This window comes from Xyrauchen texanus, chromosome 3 (genome assembly GCF_025860055.1).
Source record: "Xyrauchen texanus isolate HMW12.3.18 chromosome 3, RBS_HiC_50CHRs, whole genome shotgun sequence".
Lineage (NCBI taxonomy): Eukaryota > Metazoa > Chordata > Actinopteri > Cypriniformes > Catostomidae > Xyrauchen > Xyrauchen texanus.
The window spans coordinates 7,208,151-7,225,033 of NC_068278.1; the positions used below are offsets into that span (position 1 = coordinate 7,208,151).

The window sequence follows — 16,883 nt, forward strand, 5'->3', positions numbered from 1 at the left end:
GGAAGCACAGTTAATAAATATGTGTCTAAATTAATATACATCTGTCTTTTGACGCGTTTAAGCAACAAGTAATATTTAAAAAACGAAATCGAATTTCTCATAATTAATTTTTATCCATTAATAATTACATTAATGTTCTTTAAAGTTAAAATTTTAAGTCACCTCAAGCATATCCCAGGACATTCAATTTAATACTTTCTGCAAATGAATTCGCAGGGCTTTGTTCTACTCTAACCTCAAATACATGTTCTCAGACCAATGCTTTTCATGTGTTAGTCAAAGCTCCAAATGACACTTGCGTTGAGCAATATGTTGAAGCTCTGAAGCCTGTGACGCGAGTGATGTGAAACGGCTTTTATGTTTGTGCCACACCGCTCAAGTCCTTTGTAGACTAGGTGTTCTAGACTTTTAATTAAGTCTAAGAAAATCAAGTATGTGACATATTTAAGATTTAGAATGCAGGGTGGCCTGTGTAGCTCAGCGAGTAAAGACGATGACTACCACTCCTGGAGTCGTGAGTTCGATGCCAAGGCATGCTGAGTGACTCCAGCCAAGTCTCCTTAGCAACAAAATTGACCCTATAATGTGGTTTGCTCTCAATGGGGTGCATGGTGAGTTGTGCGTGGATGTCGCAGAGAATAGCGTGAAGCCTCCACACGCACTATGTCTCCACAGTAAAGCGCTCAACAAGCAACGTGATAATATCCACGAATTAACAGTCTCAGACGTGGAGGCAACTGAGATTCCTCCTCCACCACCCAGATTTAGGCGAGTCACGACGCAACCATGAGGACTTAAAGCACATTGGGAATTGGGCATACCAAATTGGGTAGAAAAAGGGGACAAAAACATTTAGAATATAGAATTTTGACAATAGGTGACGTTTGAATCACTCAAAAATCAGGAAAAGTGAAAAACAAATGCATTCAAGATCCAGTGGGTATAACAGGTTAGCAAAGTCAAAGCTAATGAGGCTAATTAATCGTCATATGAGCTGTTCTGTTCTTATTATGGAACAGCATCTTTGCATTTTCTAGTGTGAAGTACTATTTTTATATATATATAAATAGATTGACACAAACCTTATTTCACCAAATCTCCAATTTGCCAGCGCTGGGAACCGCGCACTCCTGAAGATGATCCAAAACTAGGAAAACAAAAGAACTAGTCTCCTTTTAAAATAGAATGGAAGCTTTTTAGAATAGAAAATGTTCATTGCAATGGGCATTACATCTTTTATACTCTCATCCTCCACAATATTAATCAGACTGCAGACTGTAATTAAATAGCATTTCTGTAATAAAGTGGATAGCCAATCGCATCAGGGTGTCAGCGTGAAGTGCCTCCTTGAACTCCACATGAAAAGTGCTTGAAGACAAAAATATTTCATTCTGTGTTTTGGTGATAGTTACGACTTGGAGTTCCATCTAGGCTTGTTTTGTACAACAAATAACAAGCCTAGATTAAGAAGTCCTTTCTCAATCATTTAATCACTAACACTGAATCACTGCTGTTTGTGTGTGTGTGTGTGTGTGTGTGTGTGTGTGTGTGTGTGTGTGTGTCGCCTAGAATCTGGGCGGACACATTACAAAGGTTACGTCCCTTCAACCAGTGTTTATGTTGGTTTATGCTGTATTAACGGTAAATATGTTAATCCCGATTAACAAAAATTAACTATTTAATGAAAAAGCAATGTAGTAAACAATGGAAGTAAACAATATAGCAAGTGTAGCATGTGAACAATTTGATTTGGCTATTAACATTTGGGTGTACAACTGAAATTCTGGAAGCCATACGTCTATTTAGACTCAATAAGTGCTTGAGAAAATACATATGTGTAGCTCAATATGTTTTTGAAAGCCAGTTGCATCTTATCAAATTTCAACATGAAAGTAATGCATCCTGTTCTATCATTTGTTGCATCAATATTTTCATATAAAACTTCAATATGTAACAGAATACTTTCTAGTATATACATTTCTAATTGTCTCGAAAATGCTTTGAAAATGTTACACTATCTGGGCATTTTGTACATTCTTTATTGATATGTACCGGGTTGCTAAATGGTAAATGGTTTGAACTTATATAGCGACTTTTTTAACCTTATACCTTATATAGCGCTTTACACTGTGTCCCATTCACCCATTCACAAACACATTCACACTCACACACCAATGGCGGCAGAGCAGCCATGCAAGGCGCTAGCCTGCTATTGGGAGCAACTTGGGATTCAGTGTCTTGCCCAAAGACATTTCGGCATGTGGAGTCGTGTGGGCTGGGATTCAAGCCGCCAACCCTGCAATTAGCGGCCGACCCACTCTACCACCTGAGTCACAGCTGCCCCGGCTATACACCAATGCAAGGTGTGAAAATAATATTTTTTTATAGAACTTTCCACAACTTTTAAGATTTTATTATTTTGAGGGCTGGAAAACACTATTTTAAATTCCTTGATGTTTCCATTTTCCATGACCGTGGGTACCCTGCAAAGTGTTAAATTTAGTGTGTGAAATATGATATGCTGGGTGATCTGGATCTGATGGGCTGATTTGAGAACATAATAATGGAGGGTGAACACCAGTTAACTTGGCCCGCCAGTGAAGCCTTCCCATTTTAAATAGGCCATCTGCCTCCTGTATGTTAGCCAAACTGGTCCTGTCACAGCCAGTATTCATACAAACACACACAGGTACACACACATACACACACACACACATATTTTTTATTTACGTAATCACACGTTGTGCCAATCTCCAGCTATTTCCCACTCTCACAGACGTGTGAACGGTTTAAAAAAAAGGCTTGTTAATATCCATGGAGACATACTTCAGTCTGTCTCAAATCACTTTCAAAGTTCTGTTACTGCAGCACATCACAGAACTGCACACATTCTCCTCTTCATAGCTGGGAACGTCAATGGGTACATCTGAAACAGAAGGCAGCTGCCTTGATACCTCACTGTGCTGTCAGTAAGTGGCTTAACAGCAGGTACCTTTAAGTAAACTGCTTTCAGACCAGCTTTCAAGGTATCATAATGCCACATCTGATGATTTAGAACAAATTCAAGAGAGCTTTAAAGCAATGCTTATTACCTGGTTGGCTGCAACCTGAAAATGGGTTGCAGGTCTGTTCTTATATGGTGACGGACAGCAGGGAGAAAACAATGCTAAATGTAAATTACAAAATGAAACTGACCAAATAATCGAGCATAGTTAAGACCGCAAAAAAGAAAAAAAGAAAACTTTTAACAAGGAGTAAAAAATGCATCCCATATCTTTTGGACAAACAATTGAGATATTAAAGAGGTCTTATTTGGGATTTTTCTTTCCTATGGAAAGACGTTCTCGCCTGTATCTTGAACACACCCCGAGAGCTACATGAACTGTCCATTAAATTCTCTTTCACAGGGTTAATCAAAATGAACCGATCATTTAATTTCAAAACAAGCAAATCTCACTCACAGTCATTAGCATGAAATAAATCTGCCTTGTGACAGCTGAGAAAACAGGATTTAGCTGTTTGCACCAAATCAACTGTGGATGAGGCACAGAGCCGCCCCGCCACCATTACAAGCAGCACTTGTTTAAACAATCTCAGTCATTACTGACAACAAAAGCTGTGAATGAATCACACTTATACTCCCCAAAAATCTCCACTATCGACTCTTTTTTGCTCCTGTTGGTGAGTAAAAGGTCAAGTAAGAGTTGTAACTGTTAGAAAATTTTAAGAAATTTTAGTAGTTGTTAAACTGAAAGTTTAGTGGTGCTGATTAAAATGTGTTCTGCTGTGGTTTATTCAGTGGGGGCACATCATAGTTTTAACACACACCTACAACCATATCCATAAGTATTAATTACAAAAAAAGTGTTTTATGTATCATTCATTTTTTATATATTTTTCACTGATGTCCTTTTATATTCTAGACAAGGTTTTTCTTTTCTTTTTTATCACAAACAACCATAATTTGGTATTACATTGCCATTTTCCACCCTTTCACTAATTCCCTTACAATTAAATGCCTGTTTTTTTGTTTGTTTTTAGCTGCTATGCCTGCATGTGAAATGAGAAACAGCACTGTGCTGCGCTCGCACACAAGCTGCGAGTTTGCTGTCGGGACCGATATAGGTGTCACATGATCATCCTTCAATTACAGCTTCTTTGAAATTAGTTTCTTACACCTGAAGTACACCTATTTTAGCATCAGGCATCAGGTTATATATAGCTTATAATCAGTAGGCTGGGTTAAAATATTCACCATGTTGGGTGCATTTACACCTGAATTATAATGTCACATGTTTATGCCAGGTGAGTTTGAGTTCAGAGAGTTTTCTTTTTTACCATTCCCCTTTTTGAAGTTGTGTGCATTTATGATGGCATCGTTTTATGTGTTTAATTACGGAAAAGGGGTTGTTAAATGATTAACTGACGTTTATTTGTTCGCTATTAGTTTCCGCCATGATCAAAATTATTTCCATAGACTTGTGATGCATCACAAGTGACTAATTAAGAAATTCTGAATGTCATCATCATGTTTAGAGTGACTGAATCATAGTGTTCCTTAATATGTCACAGCACATACTGTTCATTAATAATATTATAATAATGCCATCTGTTTAGTCTGCGCCTTGACTGTGACTGCAGTTTAATATATGAGACTGGCAGACATTGACATCGAAAAAATATGACATATTTGTTATATGTGACACAATCATGTGATACATTCAGCCCAAAACAATCAAGATGGCGGCCCATGTTGTTGAGGCATTGTTGTGCTTGCTATCCACCTTGATATCATTGTAAAGTAAAGTTTTACAACCTTCAAATTGCATTCTTTAAAATGCAAAGGGAAGTTTACTTGAATTGCTGTATGGCGAAGGAACATACTGATAGTGGGGTCATGAACAGTGACCTTTATTGATGCGAGATAGGCCTGCAGTTCCTTGGTTGTTGTCCGTGGCTTTTTTGTGACTTCCTGGCTGAGTCGTCGCTGTGCTCTTGGAGGAGTTTTGGAAGGTCGGCCACTTCTGGGAAGGTTCACTACTGTGCAAGTTTTCTGTATTTGGAGATAATGGCTCTCACTGTGGTTTTTTGGGTCCCAGAGCCTTTGAAATAGCTTTGTGATCCTTCCCAGACTTATGTATTACATTCGCCTTTTTCCTCATAATTTCTGGAATTTCTTTCGACCTTGAGTGCTATTGGGTGAGACCTTTTAGCCAACTTCATGCTCCTGAAAAAGTTCTGTTTAGGTATTGATTTGATTGAACAGGGCTGGCAGTAATCAGGCCTGGGTGGGTCTAGTCCAGCTATATCCCATTATGAATGCAGTTTCATTCTGGGATTTAGTAACTAAGGGGGCAAATACTTTTTCAAACAGGACCAGTTGGTATTGGATAACTTTTTTGCTTCAATAAATAACATTATCATTTAAAAACTATATTTTATGTTTACTCAGTTTGCCTTTGTTTTATGTTAGATTTTAGTTTGAAATACACAAAAAAACAGGATGGGTGAAAATTCTTTTTCACAGCACTGTAAATACCCTTTGGTTTTATATTTTTATTTGTGCAGTATGTATTGGGAAGACCGGGGCTAGTTGTCACACTTTTTATTACAATGAATATTTCTCAGGGTATATTTTCTTTAAAGATGTAAAAATATTTACAACTTTAAAGAACTTTTTGGGCCAAAACAAAAAAAATATTGTTTTGGCCCAAAACTATTTTAATTGAGAAATTTCAGATATTTAAAACACATGACAACCTGCCCCAATTTGACTTTCTTGAGAAATACCTATAATTGTCCCAAAAACATATTTCACCAAGAGCAGTAACAAAAATATTATGCAAGTGAAAATTTCCTTTGAATGGTAGAATTCACATTTGTGCATTTGACTTTTGACTCTCTGAATCTGAAATCTTCTGACTCTTCTGTTACAGAGGTATAGCTATGTGGATCTTCCTAGTGTGATGACTAGCCCTGGTCTTCCCTACATACAGGGTTGGGGAGTGACGGAATACATGTAACGGGATCATGTATTTAAAATACAAAATATAATTAACTGTATTCACTACAGTTACATTTTAAATCATTGGTATTTAGAATACAGTTACATTCAAAAAGTATTTTGATTACTGAAGAGATTACTTTGCATTTTATTGTCATTTGTTTCATTTAATATTTAGTCCTTTCAGATGAAAAACATTTATACATATAAATGATGTGATCCAAAGTGCATTTGAACAGCGGTGAAACATTTTCTTATGATGTGTTACATTCATACGAGCAGAAAGAAAAGTAAGTTTTAAGTAAGTTTTGAGCAGAAGAAATAGAAATAAACCTTGTGTAAATTGTCAGCTTTACACTAAGCTAAAATGCTATTTCTTGCCATATTACATGCACATGTTACCAGACACGATCATATTTTTTATTAAGAAAATTCACGTTGGATCATAATGTCTTTTTTTCTAGTAAGACCTTTGAATTTAGGGCGAAAATCATATTCTTGATAATAATTTTTGTATTGTTTTCCAGTAAACATATCTAAAAATCCTTAAAATAAGATATTTCAGTTTTTCAAAGAATGTATTTTTAACATGTGTATTTTGTCTTACTGTACTGGTAGAGTTTTTATAGTCAAAACAATTGGAAAAAAATCTCCCAGTGCTGAAGAAGTAATCCAAAGTATTTAGAATACATTACTGACTTTGAGTAATCTAACGGAACACGATACAAATTACATTTTTACAGCATGTGTTCTGTAATCTGTTGTGGAATACATTTAAAAAGTAACCCTCCCAACCCTGCCTACATACTCTTTTATATCTCAGTGTCCTAACCAACACTTTATGGCAACGCCCATCTAAATCTGAACCAGCACAACCCCACCTACAGTTGGCACCTGGAGTGCATCAGGAATACTTTGTTTTCCTCAATCCCAGTGACCTCACTATCTGAAGCTGTGTGAGACCTCCACTGCTTTGATCCTGCAGTACCTGGTGTGCATTCTGACAGAACATGTGGCCGTTTGAGCCACAACTAGAATCAACTCACTGTAAAATCTATAAATTTCTGCCTAGACAATTTGAAGAATTCTGTATTGTTTGAACTGTGCAACTGCAGCTGGCCATGGCCTTGTAGTGTACCATGAACCATTGCAGTTGCTTTTTAAAGTGTCTGCCAAATAAATATATGCATGTAAAACTCCTTTTGCAACAAAAAGGGCCCATTTGAATACAGCGAGAGAACATTTATTGGTCAATGTGTGTTAGATTAATCCACTGTCACAGTCTGTGGAGCCAGATTTGGCTCAATTTCATTCACCACAGGGAGAGATCCAGTTTCAGTCCAACCGAAGAAGCTTTAAAAGTGTAAACCATTACAGTATGTCTATGCACACACACTCTCTCACACACACACACACACACACACACACACACACACACACACACACACACACACACACACAGATAGAGACAAATAGGCCATCTTCAGACACTCCAACAAACAACAGCATAAACAAGAGATTGTAACAAAGGCACACACAGATTAGTTATCACATACACACCTCTCCGAATAAGCAGAAATCTTTTCTATCGCTCTCTTCACTCATCTCTCCCACCCACTTCATATTGTCTGCTTCTGTCAACTGACGAATGGGCACCCGGTTCTGTTGCCAAGGGAACAGGCTTAAATCAAATGAAGCCAACAGGAACTGAGGGACATTCACATGCATCTGTGGCCGCAGATGAGCTAATACACACAAACACATACACACTAACAAAAAAGACAACAAAATATGACACACATGCTGACGAAATATAAAACATGCCTTTATTTCCAGCAACACAATAAAAATCTCATCCAGAATCAAACTCGACAAGAAAACAGGAACATAACGTACTACAAACTTTATGAATCTTAAGAAATAAAGATGCAACAAAAAGTCATGAAATGACTCACAACGCTTGGGGAGAGCAGGTGTTAAGTCCTACAGAGAGACACAAGGCTATTGTACTAAATTTAACAAAAAAAGGATTAGTCAAGAACAGTGTTAATTCCATTCTTTCAAGTACCTATGAGTACCATGTAAATACCATGGCAGCTAACTATGGCAGTCCTTTAATACTATGGTATATATATATATATATATATATATATATATATATATATATATATATATATATATAATGTATGTCAATTGGTTAGTGATTAGCTTAGCAGTGTGCTAAAATGAATACATAATAGGATAAGACTGGGTTAATTTGTTAGATTGGTGAGTTTAATAGACTGGGTTAAGTCACAGTAGATTGGCTTGAGTGCAGTTGTCTTTCCTTTGATGATGAATTTCCTATTGAAAAAAGGGAAAATGTGGGACATTATACCACAGACATGAACATGATTAGATACTTGCTATATAGTCAGAAGCAGGTGGGAGATATTCTCATTCTAGAGAGCATTTATTAGGAAACAAATGAGAAAGGCACCAATATATTTCTAGAAAAATCAAAGAAAGTGTGACGTCATTTCGAACTAAATCAAGTAAAATGGGTGTTTTTGAATTTGTTGTGGTGGTTTGAAACAATTTGCTAGTTCAAAATATCAAGAAAACTTTGTACCTACTTTTAAATACATTTTTATTGACAATTAAGTCTACCAAAATCTATCAAATATAATAACAGATAATAACCGGTGCATTTTATGGACATGTATAGCATGTTAGCATTAGTGCCATGAATGCAGGATGTAAACATGACAGATAGCACATTTGTTACTTGATACTGTATATATTACTTTAAATCATCATTAAATAATTTGTATTCTAGTCATATAATGAGGCATGTACTCATCAATAACTCATTGATAGTCTGTTGAAAGGACAATGCAAATCTCATCTTTAAATGCTCCTCTAAACATCGGCCCCAACAGTGTAGGCGATGTCCAAATGTTCAACCTTATTTCTAGCTGGGAGTGAAGAGTGAAGAATTTTGCTATAACTATATGGGAGTCTTAAAGGTGCACTCAGTAACTTTTGTCTTTGTGTCATCTTGGACATATACTGACACCTAGTGGCTTGGATGTAGCATTATTTATCAATAGTTTTCAGTTTCAGAAATGTAGTATTCACAGTCAGCCATGATTACTTTAATCAAAGAAATTGAGACTTTTGCTTGTAAACGTCTCCTGCTTCTCTAATATTTCTTCTGAGAAAAAGAATCAGATTAATCACATTTCTCCTCTAGAGTTTCAGATTTGTTAAGATACCAAAGTTTGCAATCAAAAGTTAAAACACTACTGACAAACACAGCTCAAACCTGCTTAAGGGAGTTAGCTGATTTTAGTGGGGTTTGAGGCATGACTGGTCAGACTGGGGGGTTCATCTAAATACCAATTTGGTCAGGCTGGGTGACCAACCAGACCTGCCTATCCCAGCCAATCCAGCAATTCATCATAGCCTGGTTTGAAACTGGTCTTTTCAGCAGGAAGATTTCAATATGAACTCACATAATTCTTCTATTATAATATTGTTCCAAGACCAAATTATCAGAGATATGCTATCCACATTACTTGTATAGCTCTATAATCTTATTTATGTCTCATGTGTGTCTATTTTTATGTCACCAAAGGACTTCAAAGAGAAATATATGAAACAAAGTATATCCATAAACAAAATGTATGATGAAAGAGTATTTGAGTGATGAAAGAGCAACCTCTGTGGAAACAACCGGGGTGCTAAGTTCCAGTTTTAGCTAAAAACACCTCCTTTTTCTCATTAATAAAGTACATCCAAAGACCAGTGCAGCATTTCTATCTCATCCCACACATAAGCCACTGCGCTAATTTCTCCCTTCTCATCTCTTTCTCCCTGTACCTTTCTATGTCTTACGCATACATTCAGTGCAGTAGGTCTGTTGGGAGTGAGGTCAGTAGTGTTGAGAAGGAGCATGCGAGGTGGGAGTCAATCTGAAGACATTGAGCGAGAGAAAAAGTGAAAGAATAGACACCAGCACAGGAGAGAAAGCACCAGCCAACGTTACATAAACCATTCGGAGTGCTCTGCCAGTAACACGACATGGGCAAGAGGCACATGCCATCAGAAGCAGTGGGATGTGTCTCACCTCAACACATACACACTTACACACAAACTGCCCTCAAGGCTTTGGCACCACGGGTCTGTTAAACGCTACAGCAAGGTCAGAAATTAACCATTATGAAATTAAGCCACAACGAAAAAGTGGCAACACAATGGGAATTAGCATTATACTAGGACATTTTACCATAACACAACTAAATTAAGGCACAACATTATGAAATTAAGGCACAGTATAACAAAATGATCAGAAAACAAATACTTACAAAATACTTATTGGTGTCTAAATTTTGTTGTTTAGTGTTGTGGCTTATTTTTGTTGTGCCTTAACTTAAATTTGTGTGTTGTGAGTTATTTCCCTTAATAGTACCACATTCATGTTTTTGCTAACAGCAGTCAGCAGGGGGCAATCAGCACAACACCAGCTCTACAGGCACAATGAGGAACCTCAAACAGCAGGACGCATTCTTGTGTTCACATACTGCTGGACAGAGCATAACTGAATGCAGGGACCTCGAGACCACTTTGTTTTTCAAAGTTTCAAACTTGACAAAGCATCCTAAAATGCAGAGTTAAGGTATGAGACAGTTGAGACAGAAAAGCATCCTTCTGATGTATGTGTACACAGACCAACAAAAATAATGGTGATGGAATGCAAAACTGTGTCATGTGAGAACAGTTCAGACCGATTGGCGAAGTCAGTGTTAAAACTGATTACAGACCATTGTGAGACTTATGTTCAAAGATGTGGAAAACAAGCAATATATTGACTTATAAAGCCACTTTTGTATTATACATTAAATGCTTTCCTCAACTGCTACAATAATGAAATGTATTTGAATTATTATATACACAATGAACCAAAACATTATGCCTAATATGCTGTTGGTCCTCTGCTTGCTGCTAAAACAGTGCTGACCTGCCAAGGAATGGACTCTACAAGACCCCAGAAGGTGTCCTGTGGTATCTGGCACCAAGACATTAGCAGCTGATCCTTCAAGTCCTGTAAGTTGTGAGGTGGAGCATCCGTGGATCGGGCTTGATGGTCCAACACATCTCACAGTTGCTCTGTTGGATTGAGATCTGGGGAATTTGGTGGCCAGGGCAACACCTTGAACTCTTCATCATGTTCCTCAAACCATTCCCAAACAATGTATGCAGTGTGGCAGGGCGCATTATCTTTCTGACAGAGGCCACTGCCATTATAGAATACCATTGCCATAAAGCGGTGTACCTGGTCTGCAACGATGTTAAGGTAGATGGCATGAGTCAAATTGACATCCACATGAATGGCCAGACCCAGGGTTTCCTAGCAAAACATTGCCCACAGCATCACACACCCTCCACCATCTTGTCATCTTCCCACAGTGCATCCTGGTGCCATCACTTCCCCAGGTAAACAGCACACACGTACATGGCCGTCCACATGATGTAAAAGAAAATGGGACTCATAGGGCCATGCGACCTTCCACTGCTCCAAGGTCCAGATCTGACACTTGTGTGCCCATTGTGGGTGCTTTCAATGGTGGTGCATTACTCCTTTAACCATCATTAAAGTTATTTGTGACATGTGCCACAATAGACCAAGCATTGATGAGCCTTGGGTGCCTAACACCCTGTCGCCGGTTTGTCATTTGTTCTTCCTTGGACCACTGTTGGTAGGCACTTACCACTGTTGACCGGGAGCACCCCACAAGCCTAGCTGTTTCAGAGATGCTCCGACCCAGTCGCCTGGCCATAACAATGTGGTCCTTGTCAAAGTCGCTCAGGTCTTAAATCCTGCTCATTTCTCCTGCATTTCACACATTGACTACTAGAACAGATTGTTAGCTTACCATCTAATCTACCCGGACCTTGACATGAGGCCTTATTAGGAGATGATCAATAATGTTATTCGCTTCACCTGTGAGTGGTCATAATGTTTTGGCTCATCATTGTATATTAAATATATCAATCATTTTAATATATTATATTTATATCTATCGAGATATATATATATATATATATATATATATATATATATATATATATATATATATATATATATATATATATGATTGATCTTTTATTTATTTATAAAAAAAAAATGTAATCAATTGACAGCCCTAAGAATTACATTTATCATTAACAATAATCATACTGAACAATTCTTCCACTAAGTTCATTTGCCTGTTCATTAACTGTAGGCTGATTATGGTTGCCAAGCAACATACTGTAGCAACATTGCACATTAAAATAGAATGTGCAGTGGCAGGTGTGGGTTAATTGGCATTTTACAATGGCTTCAAATGCAACATGTCCAATCAGAATTCAGGGTCTAAGTTATCATTTTGTAAAGATACTTTTGTATTTTACATTGATTTGCTTACATGGGTATAGATTTATTGAAAGGAACTATTTGAAATAAGTTTGCTTTTATTTGGTTTAAAAAAAGAAATGCCCTCAAAAAGGTAAAGCGTGCCTCTTAAAACCAATTCTAGGGGTCAGATATTACTCCTCAATAAAAAAGTTCCTTTCTGACACTGCACCACAGTGAGCTGCAGTTTCACACTCACAGAAAACGCACAGGGAGGCAAAAGGGGGGAATTCAAATGTATGCTGCTCCTTTAAACAGCTTGGAATTTCAATCTGAGCTCGGATAATCAGCTAAAAGAACAAAGAAGTGCTGAACCCATAAATATCACTGCAAAGAGGGATCGGAACAACATGCTCCCTTCACATTAATGCATCACGCTGGCAGAAGAGGTTAACTAGCAAACAAAAGCCTGAAAGAGAAAGAGTAGATTGGAAGAAACTTTGCCCCTTGCATCCATACCAGATATTTCCTGGCTGAATTGTCTTACCTTTGTGGTCACTATGCAGAGGCAGTCCATGGCAGAGTGAAAACAGGCGGAGATGTATCCAAACCCCCGTTCCCCCCTCTCCCCTCTCTCCCTCCAGCTTTTCTCCTACTCTCCTTCTCTCTTTCACTCTCTCAGCACCTGACAATAGCCCCTCGTTTCTTCTCAGGATCTCTTTTGACTGACTTAAGCATTGAGGAACAGAGAGTATGAAGGGAGGGAGGGGGGACATAAAGAGGAAGGGGGAGGGACGGAGAGAAAGAGAGAGAGAGAAAATAAGAGAGGTCTGGGTTCAGGATTTAGAAAACGTTGAAATGACGAGGAGAGAGATGCATGGGAGATATAAAAAAGGTACGGAGAGACGGAAGAGAGGATACGAGCAAATGAAAGGAGATGGGTAGGGGAGGATGAGGGCAGAGATGAGAGGTGTTGAAGAGGGGGAGAAAGAAAAAGGAAATAGATTGAAGCTGGAGAAGATGTGGAGTGAGAGAGAGAGAGAGAGAGAGAGAGAGAGAGAGAGAGAGAGAGAGAGAGAGAGCATGCGGAGGGAGGGGACATTAAAAGATGGAAGCAGAGGTGAAGATGTGAGAGAGAGCGATGGAGAGAGAATGCAAGTTAAAGAGCAAAATTACTCTTAAAAAGGTCAACAGTTTGAATGAAAGAGACAGAATGGGTGTATTAAAAGGAACATATGAAAACAGGACACTTAAAGATAGACAGACAAAGAAAGGATATGAAAGATGATAACAAGGGTAATCTGGTTGTCATGGCTTTCAGTAATCGTTGCCTTGGCAACACTGCAGAGTTGTTTCTGTGTAAATAGCCAGGCTGTTGTCATGAGGCCGTGGCTTTGTAGAGTGCAGTGAAATCAGTGAGCTGTGTTCAGAATGGGATTCTAGCATATTGCTTACTGCATACTACATAGTAGTGGAATACAGTACTTCTCACGCAATATCTCGTACAGTGTGCTTTGGTTATACACAGCACATTTTGGTAAATGTAGTAGGTTATCCAGGCATTCCATGCATACACAAAATGTACACAGTATCCACATTATTTTTCAGTGAAATTAGGTTGCTGCCATTATCAACCTTGAATGTGGACCACTTTCAGCTATTTTAGCGATACAAAAATACTACATTATGCTGCTTTATATTACAGGCTGGCAATAAATGTCATATGCTTTAACTTTCTTTCCACAAAAATTGCATCTTGTTTCATCTTGGCAAAATAATAAACGTATTTTACTCTCCGTTCATGTCAGAGAGCATTCTCTCTTTCTTAGCGGTGTATAGTAAACAGACACACATATCAAGCATCCAGCATGGCTTATGAAACATTGTTGGCATCATTGGAGGTTATACAGGTACATTTGAACAGAGGTTTACATGGAGACAGGACTGCATTGTTACAATCTCGGTAAAATAAGAAGCAGATTTTATTTACATCTCTTTCATACAACACACATCAACAAGTTAATGATTTACTTACTCTTTTAATTAAATGTTGAAGTTAGCAAATTGGGATATTGGGCCAACATTTCACTGTACATGATGCAGAGTACATACAGTATATCACTAAATTCTTATCCTGCTATTTATTTACATTGTGGTCAATAACAGCTGAACTTTTACACATTTGCTGGAAATGTAGCCGCTGCTTACTTCTGCATTGCAAAATAAGGTGGATACTGTATATACCACATAAAGCAAAAACAGTCAACCTGGTCTTATAGAATCATGTTACTATACCTACATTGTTTCTAAATTATTTTTACTTGGCTCAATTTACGTAATGCACAGTCTCCTGGTGATATGAACACAAGAGGTGCATCAACAACAACAACTTTTATTCACTTTCACACAAATAACGAAGTTCAAAAACACTTAATTTTCAACCAGGTCCTCACACAATTCTTATGACATCTAAACACTTTTACTATAGTGCATGACTATACATTTACATGCTGTTAGCACATGATCAAATTGTAAAGGGACATGGTATGAGTCAAGAAGCACACGAATCAACACGTAAGCTGAATGTGTCAAAGAAGCACCAAATTAGTTTTTTATGACACTATTGGTTAGGTTTGTGGTTTAGAGTATGGAGGTAGGTTTTGTTGATTTAAAACTCGATAGACCATTAACTTTCTGTTTAGGAGATCATTTAATTCGATTTTAGTGCTACACAGTGGTACTACATAATGTTATTCTGCAAAATGATGCCACAGTCATGTAATTTTCATGAGAAAGTATGCCATTTTGAACATACCCTATTTGTAAGGCTGTCAGGAAAAAGACAGTTCATTCATTTTCATTCCTCTAAAATAAGAGAAAAAGATAAGAGACAGGGAGTGTAAAAGATTGAGATGGGGAGATCATTTTTAGTGAAGCTGTCATCTTATTTGCTTCTTTTTGTGTCTTTTTAATATTACAACTGTTTCGACAAACTTATGCAACGTCACAACATTTATTTCCGATCAGAGTTGCATTAATTTTTGGCCGAGATCTTGTACTGATGACGGGAGAGTCGAACTACTCCTTAAAGTCAACTCCAGCACATCCCAAATACTTTCAATGGGGTTAAGGTCAGGACTCTGTGGTGGCCAATTCATGTTTGAAAATGATTCCTCATGCTCCCTGAACCACCCTTTCACAATTTGAGCCCCATGAATCTTTCTGTCCTGGAATATGCCCATGCCATCAGAAAAGAAAAATTCAATTTATGGGATAATCTGGTCATTCAGTACATTCAGATTGTCAGCTGACTTCAATCATTATGCCGCATAACGGTGCTGAACCTAGACCTGACCAATTGAAGCAACCTCAGATCATAACACTTTCTCTAGAGGCTTGTACAGTGGACACTATGCATGACGGGTGCATCGCTTCATCCGCTTCCCTTCTAACCCTGACCCGCCCATCACTTTGGAATTGGGTCATCAGACCATATTACCTTTTTCCATTGCTCCACAGTCCAATCTTTATGCTCCCTAGCAAACGGAAGTAGTTTTCCGATTTGTATCATGAACAAGTGGCTTTCTTGCGGCCACACAGCTGTTTAGAACCAATCCTGTAAGTTCTTATCACATAGTGCATGTGGAAATGCTCTTACATTCATAGCCATGAGTTCTGTTGATATTTGACGATGTCAGATGCAGGAGCAGATGGACTATTGCCTTGGTTGATTGCATTAGGAAAGCCAGAGCGGGGGGTACTGCAGTACATCATGGAGAGAAGCAAAGCAAGAAGAAAACTAGGGTGACCAGAAGTCGTTCCCGGTTTTACAAGGTGTGTTTCGGTGTCCCGTAATTTCTCTAAAAACTTGTTCCAGTTGTTAGACACACTGATTTATTTTTTCTTTGAAATTAAATATCCTAAACGTACTTCTTGGTATCGTGTCTAGTAACGATTGCAAAGAAGGAACATATTGTATTTCATTTCATGATTTGACAATACTTTCATTCTAATTTTGCAGCAATCCATAACAACGACTCAGTGCTTGGCGCTCTCTGCTGCTCTCTGTCATCATCAAATGCAAATTAGAAATGCCCAAATGAAAATGCATGTTCAACAAGCTGAAAGAAGCCGATCTATTTCTACGCACAACACAACAAATGGAATTGAAATGCTTTGCTGTTACTGTAAATGTTCACATTCCCATGGCCAAATTGTTATATAAGGGATTGCAGGTCATATTCAAACAGATGTATTTTTTTTTTAGTAGTACAAGAACTTAAATGTGGAATTGTATTTTAACTTTTAAGTTCCAATGTTGCACATTTTGTGTAAAAATGTGTAGCTGACAAGAAATTTCAAGTTAAAAAATATCTAAAATGTGGTTAATATAGAATAAAACAATATATAATAAAATAAAATAACATTTCACATACTAAAAGATGTTATACTGAATTTAGCTAGATATTTTAATACAATGGATACACACACCATTAAAAC

At 37.7% G+C, this 16,883-nt stretch overlaps 1 protein-coding gene across 2 annotated transcripts in view; it reads right to left on the bottom strand.

Moving 5' to 3' along the window:
- The window catches only part of LOC127625194 (disks large homolog 4-like), a 191,179-nt gene extending 178,175 nt beyond the window's left edge, over positions 1–13,004 (bottom strand). Inside the window, exon 1 of one of the 2 annotated variants that reach the window (XM_052100337.1) lies at positions 12,931–13,004. In XM_052100337.1, coding sequence (XP_051956297.1) covers positions 12,931–12,960 — 30 coding nt within the window. In that variant the 5' untranslated portion in view covers positions 12,961–13,004. Of the gene's footprint in view, positions 1–7,564; positions 7,827–12,930 lie in introns of those variants that run through there. The other variant, XM_052100319.1, reaches the window with a different exon arrangement.
- Positions 13,005–16,883: the final 3,879 nt, after the last annotated feature.